Source organism: Diadema antillarum, unplaced genomic scaffold (genome assembly GCF_040938485.1).
Source record: "Diadema antillarum isolate AM-2024a unplaced genomic scaffold, OU_Dant_1.0 seq00003240_RagTag, whole genome shotgun sequence".
Taxonomy (NCBI): Eukaryota; Metazoa; Echinodermata; class Echinoidea; order Diadematoida; family Diadematidae; genus Diadema; species Diadema antillarum.
This window is the reverse complement of record NW_027273824.1, coordinates 1-19,100: the sequence shown is the minus strand read 5'-3', so window position 1 is coordinate 19,100 and position 19,100 is coordinate 1. Positions and strand designations below refer to the sequence as shown.

Here is a 19,100-nt window from a genome sequence, read left to right as displayed (position 1 = left end):
AAAAAAACAAAACAAAAAAAAAAAACAAAAAATATATATATATATACATTTTATACTGTAATTAAACTTTTTCTTCATACCTTGAAAATTACTCAATGCATAAACTTATAAAAGGGTCGGTCAAAAGTCAAGTAAAATCCTCAATTCCCCAAATACATGTACCTGCATTCTGTAATAGACAATTGTAGCAAACCTAGTTCAAGGAAAGTGAACATTCAAGATATTTCTGACAAACCTGTCATTTCAGTATTTTGCCAGTTATGTGAAACTGTCATCACACATTGTGAAGACATTGTACTATACACCTATTGGGAGAATCATGCATTATGGCGGAGGCATACCAGTCGCCATAGCGACATTTCTAGTTTGTACATGTATTTTTGTTCCCTACATTTCTTTTCCATGATGTTTACTTATGGTAGTCATAATTTCTAGTTCTCAAGCATATACAGTGTGTAATGCCATATTGATACACTTACAGCAGTGGCTGAATTGATCACCTAGCTGGTGTGGAGGGAAAACAAGTTTTGATGGTACTCAATACGTGATTTCAGACAAAGCCTCATAAAGAGATAACAATACACAGTTCTTCAGCAGTGATTACTGTATACGCTAAATATTTCGCGCTGTTTTTTTTTTCCGCAAATTTCGCGAGTTGGGTGCTATTTGCAAAATTAAAGACATGCGAAAATATTGACTCTGATCCCGATGTGGATGTGACGTACGCGTGTACATTTCTCCATTCTCCGTTCAGTACAGGACTCCACGATTGCGAATAAACCACTCGTGAAATTGTCGGGAATTCCTGAATTGCGAAAATTTAAACTTGCGAAATATATGGCGTATACAGTATTTCATTGTTAGAATGAACATTATAAGTGCCAACTGTTAGCTTTAGCCCAATGACACTCGATGATGTTGACAGTCTATGGCACTTAAATACAATCATATGGACAGCATACTGATACTTTAAAAGTGGTTATTTTGCATGAATAATTTTTCACGCTCGGCTGGGTAAGATGAATTTCATGTATTTTTTTCATTCAGCGGAATCAAGACAATTACTAATGGACCATATGACGTGCAACAATGTTTGCATGTTTTTATTTTCTGGTTTCTGGTCTCATGAAATACGTGAAAATTTCCACACCGCAAAAATTACCACTCTTGCACTATTATGTCGAAGTCTAATCATGGAGAACTGATTAAGAATGAAAAGATTTGATAACATCTATCTCATGCTTCCACCTTGCCCTGCATGAGTGACCATTGGTGCAGTTAGTTCAGGTATATCTATAGAGACCCATGATAGTATACTCCAAAAGGTTTCTTCTGGCAGCCAAGACCACATGTCATGAGTTGAGAGATGGGATTGTAAATTTCTGTACTTCATCTGTGCTATATTTGTAAATCTTATGGTCCATCCTTTGTCATGATTTCTTAGCTGTCCCTCCTCTCCACACTTTGTAATTACAATTTAAACAAGAAACCTGAATTGGTATATTTCCTTTGTACTTGGCAAGATATGCTACAAAAAGTGTAAGTGCCCTGATACAGTGTAGATTTTGGACAAATTCCTTGATGGCTAAAGATCACTTTTCTTAACATCGACTAAGAATGATATTTTAAAGTATTAACCCTGCTGGAAGTTTTCAATAAGACATGTAATATATTTTAAGGAGGAAGGATAACATGATCAGACAGTTACTTACATGAATGAAAGTCAAAGGTCACTGTACTTTTGCTGAAAGTATCATTTCCAACCACGATTTCAACTTGAAATGCCTATTTTGATACTGTGGATGTATCGTAGATGATGATATGGTTCTCACCCACTTTATTACTAGAAGTTGCAGTATGCCAGGAACACTAATATTTATGCCTTACTGTCAAAACTGCCAATCCTTGTAAGTTGTATTACATGTCGAGTACACTCAACAGGAAAGAGAATCTCAGCTAAATTGTGCTGCTGACTCACTTGTTCTTTATCTCTTCCATATTGAAATGATTTTTGTTTTTCTAACTTGTGGCAGCTCTTGCTCAAAGTACGATGTCATCCCAGGACATTGTGCGGACTCTCAGCTCCCTGCAGCCGTTGTTGCAGGATGCCATTCAAAAGAAACGCACTACTAGGTTATGGGAGAAGCCATACACAGTACAGGGCCCTCTCACTTGGCAGGTTTTCTTCAACATTGGTGTGAGAGGTCAGTCGGTAGTATTTGTTAGTTTTTCTTTCAATCCCCTACTCTCTCCCTCTCTTGGTCCCTTTCCGTTTCCTTGTGCCTATCTCTTTTTAGCTCACCTGACCCGAAGGCTCAAGTGAGCTATTGCGATCGCTTTTCGTCGTGCGTAAACTTTTTACATTTTCATCTTCTTCTTGAAAACCCCAAGACCGATTTTCGCCAAACTTGGCAGGTAGCATCCCTAGGGGGCCCCAAACCCCCCAAAATTAAGGAATCTTTTAAAAATCTTCTTCTCTAGAACCAGAAGTTATAGAGCTCAGTTAATACTATGAGTTAGTACATTAATGACTGTAGTTCCACGTTTGTTAATGGCAGATCCAGGGGTGCCCCCCTTTGGGCGGGGGGAGATCCGATTGGGGCCTGAATTTTCGTCAACTTCTTGAAAACCTCATGATGGATTTTCACCAAACTTGGCAGGTAGCATCCCTAGGGGGTTAGGACATCAATTTGTTCAAATGGGCACCATGCACCTCCTAGGGGGCCCCAGGGGGCCCAAACCCCCCCCCCCCCCAAAAAAAAAAAAAAATAAAAAATAAAAAAAATAAAAATAAATAAATAAATAAATAAATAAATAAATAAATAAATGAAATAAAAAATTAAGGTATCTTTAAAAATCTTCTTCTCTAGAACCAGAAGTAATAGAGCTAAGTTAATACTGTGAGTTAGTATATTGATGACTGTAGTTTCAAGTTTGTTCATGGCAAAATCAGGGGTGCCCTCCTTGGGACCCAGGGGAGGGGGTGGGGAGGGGTCCTAATGGGGCCTAAGTTGTACATTTTCTGAGAACCCCATGACCCATTTTCACCAAACTTGGCAGGTAGCATCCCGAGGGGTGTAGGATCTCAACTTGTTCAAATGGGCACTGTGTCCCACCTGGAGGGCCCCAAGGGACCCAAACCTCCCAAAAATTAAGGAATCTTTAAAATCTTCTCTAGAATCAGAAGTGATAGAGCTAAGTTAATACTATGAGGTAGTACATTAATGACTGTAGTTTCAAGTTTATTTGAAAGCAGATCCAGGGGTGCCCCCCTTTTGGGCAGGGGAAGGGGTGGGGCCTAAATTGTACCTTTACATCTTCTTCTTGAAAACCTCATGATGGATGTTCACCAAACTTGGCAGGTTTGGATCTCAATTTGTTAAAATGGGCACCAGGCTAATGGGCACCATGCTCCTGCCCCCCCCCCCCCCCCCCATCCCCCAAAATTAAGGAATCTTAAAAAAAGTGTTCTTCTCTAGAACCAGAAGTGATTGAGCTAAATTTGATACTATGAGTGGTGGGGGGGGGGGGGGGGGGGGGTGTCTAAATTTGGGCCCTAATTGTACATGTTCATCTTCTACTTGAGAATGCCTGGTCAAATTTTGGTAGAGCTGTGTGTAATTTAGATTAGTGACTACGTGAAAGGTGAAATTGTGATACTCGGTTGAGCGCTAGACCTGCGGGTCTCTTGTTTCATTTTCTTGTTTTGTTATATTCAATAGACAGTTATGAGCTGTTATTTTTCTCCATGCAGTTCATTAAAGGACAAGTCCACCTTCATATATGTACATGTGAATTGAGTGAATGCAACAATATTAGTAGAACACATCAGTGAAAGTTTGGGGAAAATCAGGCAATCCGTTTAAAAGTTTTGAATTTTTAAAGTATCTGTGCAGTCACTGCTGGATGAGAAGACTACTACAGTGTATGATGTCATGCGTACAACGATGTAAAGAAAATTTTTTTAAAATTTCACAAAACTTCACTTTTTGAATAAAGTGCACATTTCTTCGACTTATTACTGACATATGATAAGGGTAATATTATTCCCCCTGTCTTCTGAAAGAGAGAAGTCAAGTGTTCTTTTGTGATGTGAGAAAAGTGAAAATATGTTGAATTTTCTTTATTCTTTCTGTATATCGTTGTACACGTGTGACATCACAAGCTATAGTAGTCTTATCATCCAGCCTTGACTGAGCAGAAACTTCAAAAATTCATAACTTTTGAATAGATTGTCTGATTTTTTCAAACTCTCACTGATGTGTTCTACTAATATTGCTGCATTTACTCAATCCACATGTCTATGAAGGTGAACTTGTCCTTTAAAAATGGAGAGGGAGAAAGAAGTGAGTATGTATGTTTACGTGATTAAAACTGAGAGAACAACAGTATTCATGCATGACAGCTCATTTTCAAGATTCAGGTTAAGTTCTGATTCATGCATGTGTTGCAAGTGTTCTCTTTTGAAAGATCCTGTTAACTGTACTCATTACATGGGATGCAAAGCCAAAATCAACTTTAAAGGGATGTTATAGTATTGGCTGAGGTGAGGATTCAGCTTTCAGTGTTTTGCAAGATATTTAGAAACCACTCTTATGAAATCTTGAAGAGCATACAATTCTTAGGGGAATTTGAATTTTATCTAATGAAAATTGGTTTTGAAATGACTGAGATATCCAAAAACAAAGTAAAACAAAGAGATCCTGACAAAAGTTGTGGCCTGTTGCATTTTATTAGGATCGTTTTTCTAGATATCTCAGCCATTTCAAGACCAATCAAGTAAATTGTGAATTCCTCTAAGAATTACATGTTCTTTCATATTTCATAAGTGGTTTCTCATTATCTCACAAACACACACATACAAAAAAAGTTGGAAACCTGCAGCCCCATCTAAACCAAAACTGTATCATCCCTGTAAGCTCAGCAGTTTGAGATATACTGTGTTAATATTGTGCACGTGCCAAACATGCACATCTCATATTCAATGCTTGAGTGATATCTTTTGTGAAATATATTATGTTAGAAAGTATAGTAATTGTCTCACGTGTTTGCTTGTTTTATATGGACAAATTCAAATAAGTGGGAATGGCAAGTTGTCTAAATGTAGGTGGCAATTAAAGGGTGGAATACTGCCCAGTGCTGTGTCATGTAGTTCCTCTTCTATCAATGCAAAGCTGCTATCCCAATTTTCCTGCAGGTGCAGCAGAGACCCCAGAACCCCTCCCCATACCTCGTCTTCTCATCGGGCATGACAAGGACTGGTTGTCTTCATCTCCCTTCACCCTCTACTACTGGGTAGGTCCTTGTCTTGTCATTTGCGTGGATCACTGTCTTCTTGTGTGTGCTGTTCAACACCAATTCTTAGTTTTGAGCCAAATCATGTTTACTTTCGTAAGTTGATCTTTTAAGCTTCTCAGTGAAAGGCAATGTTTGAATCGGTCACATTTACATGTATATGTGATTGATATGTGATCATTCCAAGTTAGATTGATATCACTCTCTCAATTTCAAATATTTGTCCCCGCCGAATGAGTTCGAGCAGGGGACTATGAAACGGGCTCCGTATGTGTGTGTGTCCGTCCGTCCGTCCGTCTGTCTGTCTGTCTGTGCGTCCGTGTGTGATCAAAATCTTAAATTTGCTACTTCTCTGTCATTTATGAGCCAATTTTGATTCTGTTTGCTTTATATGATAGCACTACATGGGAGCTTTGAAACTTCTACACAGAATTTCAGTTGTGACCTTTGACCTTGACCTTTGACCTATATTGTACATTTTGCTACAAAATGCTACTCCTTCGCCATTTCTAATCCGATTTCGATTCCATTTGCTTTATGTGATGGCACTAGTTGAGGGCTTCAAAACTTCTACACAGAATTTTGACTTTTGACCTCGATTTTTTGACCTGTATTGTACATTTTGCTACAAAATGCTACTCCTTCGCCATTTCTAATCCGATTTCGATTCCGTTTGCTTTATGTGATGGCACTAGGTGAGGATGTCAAAACTTCTATACGGAAGTTTGACCTTTGACTTCTTTGACCTTTGACCTTGATTTTTTACCTATAATATACATTGGCTACAAAATGCTACTCCGCCATTTCTAACCCGATTTCGATTCCGTTGGCTTTATGTGATGGCACTAGGTGAGGGCTTCAAAACTTCTACACAGAATTTTGACCTTTGACTTCTTTGGCCTTTGACCTTGACTTTTGACCTATATTGTACATTTTGCTACAAAATGCTACTCCTTCGCCATTTCTAATCCGATTTCGATTCCGTTTGCTTTATGTGATGGCACTAGTTGAGGGCTTCAAAACTTCTACACAGAATTTTGACTTTTGACCTTGATTTTTTGACCTGTATTGTACATTTTGCTACAAAATGCTACTCCTTCGCCATTTCTAATCCAATTTCGATTCCGTTTGCTTTATGTGATGGCACTAGGTGAGGGTGTCAAAACTTCTACACAGAATTTTGACCTTTGACTTTGTAAGAGTGCTGGTTTTATGTGTCGGTAGCGTGGTGTGCACTCTCAACTATAGTATACGATGTCAAGCCACAGTCGAACATTAGTTAATGCAGGAGACAAGGTGGTGGTTCCAAGACATACACTTTAGTTTATTAGATATAATGATCAGGAATTCCAGAATGGTGCATAATACTGACGAGGGAATATTGTCGGTAGTATATGTAAAGAATACTGTTCCACTCCTTCTTGGCACATGACCGAACAGAGTCGGGGCCGGAGTAAGATCCATTCCTCAACTCCAGAAGCATAAGATATATAGGGACATGGATAGAAGTTAAGAGATTAGTAGGAGAGGGTCTATGATGTGGGGATTATAGGTTCATTGAACAGTACTGTGTAGGGGACTGGTGGTGGGAATTGTAAACACAGTTAGTCTGAATTTACTTAAACTTGATTGAGGACAAAGGGAAGGATTAACTATTGAGTAGAGATTAACCAAAGTAATAACAAAGATGGTTGGGTTCTGAATGGAAGTTTCAGAGGAGGTTTGATGGTCTTGTTAATAAAAGGATATGAGACTATAAAGCTGGGAAGTGTACATAGGGTTTTGGATTGGACTGGTCGTATATTTAGACAGTATAATTAGGGCAGGAAATGGGGATAAATTCTTAACTTGGTCAATCAAAAGACACTTATAAATTACATGAGGTTTGTTCTGTTTTAAGGTATAAACTCCCTATTTCTCCATCTTACATTCGTCCAATCTTTCAAAAAGAAACGTCCTCGTTTCATAATCATATACTGCAATATCTAAAGAGTTCAAACGATTGACAAATGAAGAAATTCTAATACATTTACGGAGAGAAAAAAAATTATAAGAAAACACTGTTGACATGTAAACATAATAGAAATGATTGCTACACAAAACATAATCAAATTGAGTAGCATATTCATAATTAACAAATTAGTGAAATAATTAAAAAGAAGATTGATGTGTACATAAATCTTGCAGATGAGGTATATTAAAAAAAAATCACCAAAGAAACCTATTTTCCAGGGGACATATCATTGTCTTGAGAGGTGTAGGAAAAACAGCATGGCCTGCACATAGCATAGTAATCAATACATACCGAGGTAACAACATACATTAAATTTAGAATGGAAATAGAAGGGATAGGAAATAAGAGATATCATAGTAATCCACAAACTGTATGTAGAACTCAAAGAACAATCAGAGGTCCAAGAATTGACAAAAATTATATTACCATACGTTAAAAAAAACACTTAACATAAATGACAAAACTACAAACTAGAAGAATACACTGACTGCATACATCTAGTCTTGTGCTCAGCAAATATGTTGAAAAATGAATAGTATAATCATTAAAAAAAACTTAAGAAGAGGAACAGACAGAGGAGAAAGGAGAATGAAGCAATTAGATTAAATGACCTAAATTATACAGAGTTGGTGTCTTTGAAATGCACCATGCAAGAAACTTGTAAATAATGATGTTGATGAACAACATGTAAAAAGATATCTGGCATCAAGAGTAATTCAAATTGTGTCGATAATATTATGTATAAGAAAAAAAAGTTGGGTCAACAACAGGACATTTATTTGTGGTGAAAATGCGCATATATATCTAGACTGCAACAAATTTACTAATGGTACAATTTTTTTTTTCATACAAAAGCAGTTGATCAGAAAAACAACATTTCTCACAAAAAAATCAAAAGTTACAACCATACTTAAACTAAGAAATTTATGCTAGAAAGTAAAAACACTTATCAATCATGTTAAAAAAATTCTTTCAGAAATAAAACACAATACACATGCTAACAATGAAAACCTAAATACCAAATAATGCTACAAATTTACATCAGAAGTTAAACCGACATTATTGTTGAGCAAGAAGCAGAAATCGGGATATAAAACGGTCAAGAAAGGGGCAATTGAACGTGACAGAGAGTGAGAAGGAAAAGGGGGAAAGTATGGACAATGCAGAAAAATGAATGAACAGCCATGTGGGACGGGGAGGAGTGAGCAAAATATCATTGAAGGTACAAAAAGAATGTATAAAATAGAGATGACATTAAAAACAAAGTTTCACTAATATGAAATAGGAATTTAAGTGCCAAGGAAGCGGAAGGGATAAGGAGACTTGCCATAAATGCTTGATTATGCGTAAATAATTAATGAGAATTCTGAAATTTGAAATTTGGAAGTAAAGGAAAAAAAGGGCTTCGTTACATCCTGTCACAAAAAAATGAGATCATAAATTATGACGGATCATAATCATTAGGAAGCTGACTGCCGTGTGTCCGAACACTATCGGCATGGATCACAGCGTGTGGATCGTAAAAGAGGTGTGATGAGGCAATGGACATGTGAGAGGGGACCACAGAGTCCCAATTCGTGAAGTGGCTGGGCGACGGCTGAGGATAGTGAGTATGGGGCAGAGATGGGGGAAGGGGCTGAAATGTGTGGGTTTGCGAGGAAACAGTACAGTGAGCTTGGAGAGGGGGTTGGTAGTCGGGCAAATCAGGAGGAGAAGAGGTAGAGAAAGGGGTGGAGCTGTCCGAATCAGTCCCAGTGGGAGATGATGTAGGGGCGTCTGAGTCAGAGTTAAGGGGAAGAATGTCGCAGTCAATAGTAAGAGGGGAAAGTGGGCTAGAGGTTGGATGAGTGCTTTTCAGAGATCGGATTGGAGTCGGGGAAGATGGGGATGAGGGGTGGGAAATCACTGCACATGTTTGTGGCAGTGAGGGAGGCGGGAAAACTGAGGTGCGATACGAATTACAGGCCTCACAGTGAGAGCAGAGGTCTGCAATGTCTTTGCGCATCCCATGCCAGTAGCAGAGCCCTTCGATAAGCTCAATTGTCTTGGCTGTACCGAAGTGAAGAGCTGACATGGAAGCATGCATGACAGACAGGACAGTAGGGATCACAGAATAGGGAATGACAACCTGTTCTATCATTATCCCGGACGGATGTCTCTTCCGCCGATACAACAATCCATCACGAATTATGAAACGCTCAAACTGATGCCGGAACTTGAACAAGCATTCCTCATAATGAGGGATGGTCGATTTTGGGGGTACATGTCCAGAACGGATCCAGGCAGTGACCTGCCGGATGATTAGATTCTGGTGCTGAGCCTGATGAAGGCGTACACCATGTTCTAAGAGAACACTAAAAAAGGAGGACAGGTTAGTAGGAGGTGCGGGAGGAGAGGGAGGAGATGATATTGGCGATGAATTGGCATATGCTGATGCCGATGACGGAAGTGAAGCTACTTCAATCGGTATAGCCGGTGATGGAGATGAGGGAGGGGATGGATTATGACCTCTGTCTATTGTTGAAGGGAAAGATGAAGATACAGGTAAATCGTCATGGCCACCTTTGTAATGACCACCAGGAGAAGGAGGCGGGGGTGGAGAAGAAAGCTTTCTCACACCGGGGGTATCATGTGGAGGTGGGGGTGGAGAATGAAGTCTGGTGGAGGTTGGTTGGGGTGACCGAGGAGGGAAGGAATCATCCCGAGAATATGATGTGTCATGAAATGATGGGGTACGAGGGCGATGGGAATGCTCACGATCTCGGGGATATGCATGAGACTGAGAGCCCGTGGTTCCAGATAAAACCCCAGGAGAGAGTGTATTAGGGCCATATCGATAATGACTTGAATCATCATAACGATGATCGTGACCATACCGACTGGTTGAAGAGATGGAGTGGTTAGAGTAGTTAGAGTAATGATCAGGGGAAGGAGAACGCGAGTGATAGCGATGATGTCGGGAATAGGAAGAACTATAATCATGAGAAGGAGAACAAGGGCGATAGTGTGAACGAGAATGGGAGTAGGATGAATGGCGCTCCGGGGAGGGAGAACGGGAGTGATAGGGGGAGCGATAGGAATGATAGGAGGGTGAATGGGGTCGAAAACTGTGAGATCGATCGCGAGAGTAATTATGATCCCGGGAAGAATACATTGTGTTGAAAAAAAGTGTGTGGAAAAGAAGGAATATCAATGTACAGAATCAATATAACCAAATGTCTAGAGTAACAATGAGGGGAAAAACAGCCAACTAAAGATAAGAACACCAACTACACATAAGATGGCAAAAAAAATATCTAAATGTTATTTACACAATGGTAACACAAAAATGTCAATAAGGCCACGTTACCTCGAGGAATTCAAGAGAAAAAAAAATTACAATTATTAAGTGTATCTACAACACAGTGTGTTGTGTAAATAAATTGATTCAGGGATCAACATGATATGGTTCAAGAAAATTCCAATGCAATTTGAATGCAAACGAGGGGGGTGGGAATGATAGTGTTCAGAGTCCCAAATTTAAAAAAAATTAACTCAATCAGTGAACTTAGCTGCGACCACCAATAACTGGAATTATTATGCAAGGATGTGGAGAATCCGGAGGACATGTGTAGAAGGAACCAGCATGGACGCCGTCTGCTAAAAGATATGGAGGTTATAGCGGAGATCCCGACCAGGTAGATCCGCCAATGAGCTGAAGACAGGCCGTCAGCGAGACAGAAGAAGATGAAATAGGGTAGGATCATCAGATAGGATGAGGTAGCACACACCAGCACAGGATACGATGACAAAGCAGATATGACTGGGCAGGCCACCAGCGATGGACGTTCCAAGGAAAAGAAGAGGGCCGAGGTAGTGCATGTATGAAAAATGTCAGAGGAACTGGTAAAGGAAGCGTGCAGGCAACCACAAAGCGCGTGCAGGCATCCACAAAGCAATATAGAAACTTGTATCCAGTCTGAGGACAGTAGGAACACACTATAAGGATTCAGTTGTAGAGTCTTCCATGCAGAAACATACACATTGGCTAAACGAAGCACAGGTCAAGAAGATGAAGACATCTCAGGACGAGGCGACATCAAGTCATGTGGTGATGCTGCAAGCCAAGACAGCCAGGAACAAATTATCGGCGAAGTGAAATTGCGAGCGGTGCGATGGCCACCAGTTTAAACCGCTGCTACCACTGTAAGAGTGCTGGTTTTATGTGTCGGTAGCGTGGTGTGCACTCTCAACTATAGTATACGATGTCAAGCCACAGTCGAACATTAGTTAATGCAGGAGACAAGGTGGTGGTTCCAAGACATACACTTTAGTTTATTAGATATAATGATCAGGAATTCCAGAATGGTGCATAATACTGACGAGGGAATATTGTCGGTAGTATATGTAAAGAATACTGTTCCACTCCTTCTTGGCACATGACCGAACAGAGTCGGGGCCGGAGTAAGATCCATTCCTCAACTCCAGAAGCATAAGATATATAGGGACATGGATAGAAGTTACGAGATTAGTAGGAGAGGGTCTATGATGTGGGGATTATAGGTTCATTGAACAGTACTGTGTAAGGGACTGGTGGTGGGAATTGTAAACACAGTTAGTCTGAATTTACTTAAACTTGATTGAGGACAAAGGGAAGGATTAACTATTGAGTAGAGATTAACCAAAGTAATAACAAAGATGGTTGGGTTCTGAATGGAAGTTTCATAGGAGGTTTGATGGTCTTGTTAATAAAAGGATATGAGACTATAAAGCTGGGAAGTGTACATAGGGTTTTGGATTGGACTGGTCGTATATTTAGACAGTATAATTGGGGCAGGAAATGGGGATAAATTCTTAACTTGGTCAATCAAAAGACACTTATAAATTACATGAGGTTTGTTCTGTTTTAAGGTATAAACTCCCTATTTCTCCATCTTACAACTTTGACCTTTGACCTTGACTTTTGACCTATATTGTACATTTTGCTACAAAATGCTACTTTTTCGCCATTTCTAACCCGATTTCCATTCTGTTTGCTTTATGTGATGGCACTAGGTGAGGGCTTCAAAATATCTACACAGAATTTTTGACCTTTGACTTCTTTGACCTTTGACCTTGATTTTTGACCTTTGACCTTGATTTTTGACCTGTATTGTACATTTTGCTACAAAATGCTACTCCTTCGCCATTTCCAACCCGATTTCGATTCCGTTTGCTTTATGTATTGGCACTAGGTGAGGGCTTCAAAACTTCTACACAGAATTTTGACCTTTGACTTCTTTGAGCTTTGACCTTGATTTTTGACCTGTATTGTACATTTTGCTATAAAATGCTACATGTACTTTCGGCGGGGACATATATTACGCACCGCGTAATTTCTACTTTTCCTTGTTGTCGTTTGTTGTTGTGTTTTTGTCTTTAAAAAGCAGAAATTTCAATGAACATATAGTTATGTAGTTCTTTTGTAAATGAGTGTGTTTGGTCTTTTCTGATACAGGAGAAATTGATGTTGGAACCATATTCCTCTCCCAGAGATGTGGCCTACATTGCCCTAGTACCTGAGAATAGGTATATCCATCACTGTGCCCTCATGTACTTCAAGGAGCTCACTGCTGTCTATGAGGTAACTACTTGCAACCAGTCGATTGTCATAACATGCCACATTTTGGATGTATGGATGAGTATGCAATTCTGTCTCGATGGTGTCATGATTGGGTAACATAAAACTGCTTAGGCACAGGTATACTGAAGAAGAAATGTAAAAGTTTCTTTATCCTTTTAAAACTTGATCATATTATGTGACTAAGTAGCTTTTGCATATTACATGTAAATTTGTCTTCAAATGTATAGCTTTGCTGGAATATGCCTGAGGTGTAAGCATATTGTTAACTCTGACAAGAATTACAGTTGAACCTCTCGTATCAGGACAAGTCGGGACCGGGGCTCATCGGGATAAGGAATTTGGCTGGATACGGGAGACCCAATGCTTTATACATGTACATATACATACACATGTACTGATGTAGCCCATTGTAGTACAGTATTCATCGCATAATCGGGCATCTGATAATCGGGATCCTCGCTTAAATGATATACGCTTCCCAGAAACATTTCCAACGCACGTTATTTTCACTGGATAATCGGGCGGGGACCTCTGATAAACGGGACAAATTTTTTCAAGCGATCTTTGATTTTGTTAATATTTTACACAAAAAATCTACCAAAATACCACAACAATATTTCAAAGATTCCGTATCAGTTGTCGTTTACAACAAACTTACAAAGCAAGCTTCGGATTGGTGTGTTTTGACCTCCGTCCATCCAGTACATGTACATGCATAGCCACGAAAGCGCCGTGTACAGGTATCCATGCCATTGCAAAGCACATGCCTTCGCGAACATTCTTCTCCCCTACATAAGCAAAGCCATGTGCTCGCTTGCAATTCCTACTCGACTCACATCCAATAAAAAAACATGCCTCGCTCATACAGCCCAGGCTGTGTGCGTTGTTTAATCTCAGTCATACACTCTGAGGGCAAAGTCCATTGTTATCGCGCGCCTTCGTATCTTGTTATCTACTGTCTTTGGTTTCAACTTTCAATACAGCTGTACACTGTGATCTGTGTGTACGTCACAATCTTCCTCAGTTGTGACTGGGCAAAAGTTACGTGATTGAAATGGGCTATGAACAGTTACGTATTCAGTGAAATGGGGGAGAGAGTGGGAGGGAGAGCGTGAAAGATGAGAAGGGTGTGCGAATACGTAACGTTTTATGAATCTAGACTATGAGCTGACATTGATTACGTGTACACGCGTGTTTGACAGAAGAATCGAACCCGGTTGCGATTACTTAGTACTCTACATCATTGCGAGAATGCAGGGAGAGCTGGAGGGTCGCGCCGAGGGGTAGCGTGTTGTGTATTCATGAACGTGTACAGTACGTCAGTATGCATGTGTGTGTGTGTGTGTGCACTACATGTACATGTCGTATGCCGTTAGTGTATGGTGAGTACTCATCGCGAAATCGGGCACCTCGCTTAAAGGGGCCGTGTTTGCTACTCCCAACCTGTCCCGATTATGCGATGAATACTGTACCACATGTAGTAATGTGTATACTGCATACTTTTCATTGTTACACTCAGTAACAGACCCCAAAATAGAGGTTCGTGTTTGCAAGAATGAAATCATTTTCTTTTTCTAAATTCATGGGATGATTTACCTAAATAATTATTAAGAAATGTATCAAGTAGATCTTGAAAATAAACAGTACGAGTCGACGAAACTACGCTTCAAAATTTTGAGTGTTCAATATCATTCGTTGCTCAGCCAATGACTCGAAACAATGCTTGTCTATCTAGTCATATCGACGGCTGTGTATGGACCTATATGTGGCAATGCGATATGAGAGGACTCGAGCGCATAATCTGTCCATGTTCTTGCAATGATTTGGGGATGTTTGGGGATGTTAAAATGTCTGAAGGTAAGCAATTTGGAAGGAAATTTGATGTAATGTATCATGTTGGAAGTAATATGTAATTCATGTGTGTTTGTGTAGGAGTTCTCAAGGAGTTGGGAATCCCCCTTTCCTCCCATAATTATTTTTAAAAAAATCACGGCGAGATTGCGTCCGTATAGTAGAGAGATCCGGATAAAGGGAGGCCGGATAAGAGAGGTTCAACTGTACTTGTGTACAGCACATGTAGAGGGCTCTTCAAAAAGGAAGAATAGGGAGAATATATTTGAACAGCAGATGGTTTTGAATTCTGTAGTCCTACCACAAACTTTTCTTCTGTGGTAATGCTTCTATAGTTTCTTATATCAAGATGATATCGTTTATCGAAGATTGACTTTACAAAGGCTTTTATATTGTGATGAAACCATTCCTTTACCCAAGACCCAAAATGCAACAAGAGGCAAATGAAAAACTCAAACAAAAATGTGGCTTCAAATACTTTGTTTCTGTCTTTCTCTTGCTATCCATTCATCTATCAATGTATCTGTCTATCCATTCATCTATCAAATAATCACATTCTCTCTTTGTTACAGGGTTGTCGGTTGGGTCGACATGCCCCCATTGCCAAGAAAGTACAAGATGGCATCTTCAGGATAGGCAAGAAGTATGCCCAGAAGCTAAGCAATGAGCCTGTTGATAGCTGGTTCTCTGACATTGCCCACTTGCCTGAGGTTGACAAGCTGAAGATCTATGCACAGGTCTGCAGAGCGTATGTTGGTGAGTGTTGTGATGATACAGATTGTCATGATGAAATGTAGATCAGCCTTGTGTGTCCCTGCATAGATACTCTGAAATAGAAAGAATAGTACACCAATGTAAAATAGAAATATTGCAGAGGATGGATAAGAAAAAGAAATGAATCAGTATGCTGAGAATACCTTGTTTGTTTGCCAAGCTTTCATGTTTTTTTTTTTTTTCATCTGTTAGGGAATGTCAAATTTGATTAAAGGGTAATTTATTTCAAATATATGTGTAGATGCTGTGAGTGTTGTGATATTAGTAGTGCACATTGGTGAAGTTTGTGGAAAATTGGACAATCCCTTCAAAACATAGGAATTTTTTTACAGTTTTGGTGAAATCCATGTGCTGTCATCACTGGATAAGGAGGTGACAACAATTTGTGATGTAATCTGAGTAGGGCAACAATAAAAGAAAATATACAGATTACACTAAATCCATTTGTTAATGAAAAGTATACATGTGTTCTTCTTGTTATTCTAAAAGAGGTAAGTGAAGTTGCTGGAAAAATGGCAATATGTTGAATCATGGAAAAATACAGTTAACATTGATTTTCGAAGGTTTGCCTGTATGTGCTGTACAAGTGACATCATTGAACATGTTTTAGTGACACTGAAACGTGTTTCAATCAAATTTTGTGAAGAGGTGTTTGAAGAGGTGTTCTATTGGTTTGAAAGGACAGTTATAGATTTTGGTGGCATTTCCCTCTTTGATTGTCTTGAACAGTCAACAGAGGTTAATTCCTTCCTGGGGTCAGCCACATTTTTGCCAATTTTCATTTAAATGAGATAGTGGAAATACTGTATCTAGCTTCTGATTGTTTCAATTCCTAGACCAAGAACTGCCAGCCGTTACTAAACATTGTATTTGTCACGATAGTCTGAAGGGAATACAAAGCGCAGCCAAAAAGTATGAATTCAAAGGGGGGGGGGGGGGGATCAATAAATCAATTAAGATCAAAGCATGATATCCCACCTATACACACTGTGCATGAACATGGGCTCCCCACCTTAAATTGATTTGTAACTGTATGGATCCACACCTGTACCTTTGCGATGTACACTACAGCACGCACCCACAAGCCATTACATGTCGTGAGTAACTTTCAGCAAAACTTTGTAAATATCACAACTAGGGTGTATGGTAAGTTTGATGGGATAACAGTTGAAACGAGATCACCTGCATTGCTCCCTCTCAAACAAACAAAAAAGAACAGCAGTCCGATCATTGGATTTTTGATTTATTTCAGGCATTACTTGACAATTCACCTTTTTTTTTATTTGATGTATCATATATCATCCATCCTCTGATTTTACATATGACATGACATCAGAATTTATAGTTAAATATCTTCTGGAACTTGTAATGTTTTATTTTCTGCCTGCGAAAAATGTGATGATTTTCTGCGCTGGCATGATAGTTGACATATACCAGAGCTGTTGTAGTAAATATCCCCTCATGATGTGGCTGTGTTGATAAGGGAACCGTTGAAGTCAGCTCTCCTCTGTACTGCTTCCGCATGAGCAGGATTGAACACAAAACCAATCATTGGAAGAGATGCTATAAGATTTAATTACATTTCTAAATGTTTGCAAAGATTGCTGGTTGAAGGTTATGAGCACTAATGTGTGCTTGCAAAGATTGGCTGCTCTGTAGATCTAATTTGAGTAATACCCCTGATGTTTTATCTCCATAATAAGATATTGTAAGCTACACTTAAAAACTCCTGTTGGTAGTAGGGTTACATATGCATTGTATAGCAACATTTCAAGTTTGAATGTTGAAAGGTTTAGTCTAGTATATGTCAGTCATCAAATATCTGAAGAATGATTTATGTGGCTCATATGCTGTTTTTCAGTAGAGCTTATTTGCATAAGTTAATGTATTGTATAAATTGAAGCATATATTGCCCCAAAGTTGAATGATTTGTGTGATCTTCTTCAATTAATTGCACTTTGTACTATGTCATATTACTTTAAGATGCTCTAAAGTCATTGATGAATTTCCAAACATAACTGTGTTCCCATCTATACTCATGTAGGATTTCATCTTCAGCAGTGTGTTCAACGTCAAAGGGAATTTGACAATCATGGGTCCGTGTATGATGAGTCATACCTTCAACTACAACTAATGTTGAATGAAAACAAGGCATTGATAATTACTTTCACTTTCATTTCTTTGCAGCTCCGTTCTTGAACCAAGAGCAGCTGGATGCCAGCATTTTTCAATCCAATCGTCACCATTCCTCTTCCTCTGCCGCAAACATCCCAAGCTCAGGGGCAGGGATGTCAAGCCAGGGCCATGGCGGAGGGTCCCTACATGAGCAGTCTTCTCAGGGCCAAGATACCAACTCTAGCAGTGCCAGCATGCCAGCACCAAGCTCCACCCCAAGTAGACCAGGTATGCTCAAGCAAAGACACTGGTAGTGACAGCTAATGAAAAATGTTGGCCCATTTGTTTGATCATGCTGCTTCTACCAATTCACAGATAAAGAGGACTCATGTGAGTTTCAAATACTGGCCAGTTAGTTTGGAATTTTTACAAAAGCCTATGTATATAGAGACTTGTTTTGTGCATACTATTACTATAAGATTGTTTTCAATGATCTAATAAATAAGTAAAGAAACTTTGATTACATCTCTTGTCTTCAGCAAATCGCCAAGACTCCAAAGACAACTCATCACTTTCATCAGACAACAAGGAGAACATTCCTGTTGGCAATGGCCTGGAGACAGTAACACCACGGGAAAGCGAGCAACCTCCAGCTGTTGTTGTTTACATTGTTGACCCATTCAGCCGGCGAGAAGAGGCTGAGGAAGAAGGAGAGGTCTCTGTGGCAACACTTGGTCTTATGCACTGCTTTGCAGAGATCTTTGACAAACTACAGGCATCGCTGCAGCGGAACATTGCCTTCCATGTAAAGCTCAGTTTCAATGTATTTTTTTATCATTGTTGTACATTGCAGTTATATTTGCTTTCTCCATGGCTGGGTCTTCTCTCTTTTAGAAATTGCTTTCCTTTCTTCTAGCTTCTGCAATGTGTTAATGCAGGGATTATAGTTGGGTTTGTCCATTGGCAAGATTTTTCATTTTGAGCTATGGTTAAAACAAAACACTGCTCAAAACTCCTATTTGTACTGCCTGACAGTGATTCTCTTGGGAATTTTTTGGGTCATGGGGTCAAAGGTCAAGTGAAAATGCTAAAATTTCACTTTTTCTGCATATCTTGGAAATAGCTTATCTACCAAAAATGTAGTACATATCCATGTATTGCCTAATAGTGATTCTCTTGGTTTTTTGTTTTTTTAAAACAAAGGTCATGGGTTAAAGGCCAGGTTAAAATGCTATAATTCTTCTACTTAATACTGAATACTTAATACTTCGAGCATTGAGAATTTAGGGTTTCTGGGATGAACACTGAAGTAGGGCTTTCTATAGCTCAGTCTGTAGAGCACTGGGCTAGCATCCGGAGGTCTCGGGTTCAAATCCCGATGGAATCCCATTTTCTTTGCTCAATTTTCCACAAATAAACGATATTCATTTCTGGTCAGTTTTTCTTTTT

General features: G+C 39.3%; 1 protein-coding gene across 1 annotated transcript in view; it reads left to right on the top strand.

Annotated features, from left to right (window-relative positions):
* Positions 1-19,076, top strand: part of LOC139715306 (mediator of RNA polymerase II transcription subunit 13-like) — a 29,273-nt gene extending 10,197 nt beyond the window's left edge. The window contains exons 7-12 of the mRNA XM_071626882.1: positions 2,034-2,204; positions 5,198-5,295; positions 12,786-12,911; positions 15,335-15,518; positions 17,724-17,939; positions 18,191-19,076. Coding sequence (XP_071482983.1) covers positions 2,034-2,204; positions 5,198-5,295; positions 12,786-12,911; positions 15,335-15,518; positions 17,724-17,939; positions 18,191-18,567 — 1,172 coding nt within the window. The 3' untranslated portion in view covers positions 18,568-19,076. The remainder of the gene's footprint in view (positions 1-2,033; positions 2,205-5,197; positions 5,296-12,785; positions 12,912-15,334; positions 15,519-17,723; positions 17,940-18,190) is intronic.
* The last annotated feature ends 24 nt before the right edge of the window (positions 19,077-19,100 follow it).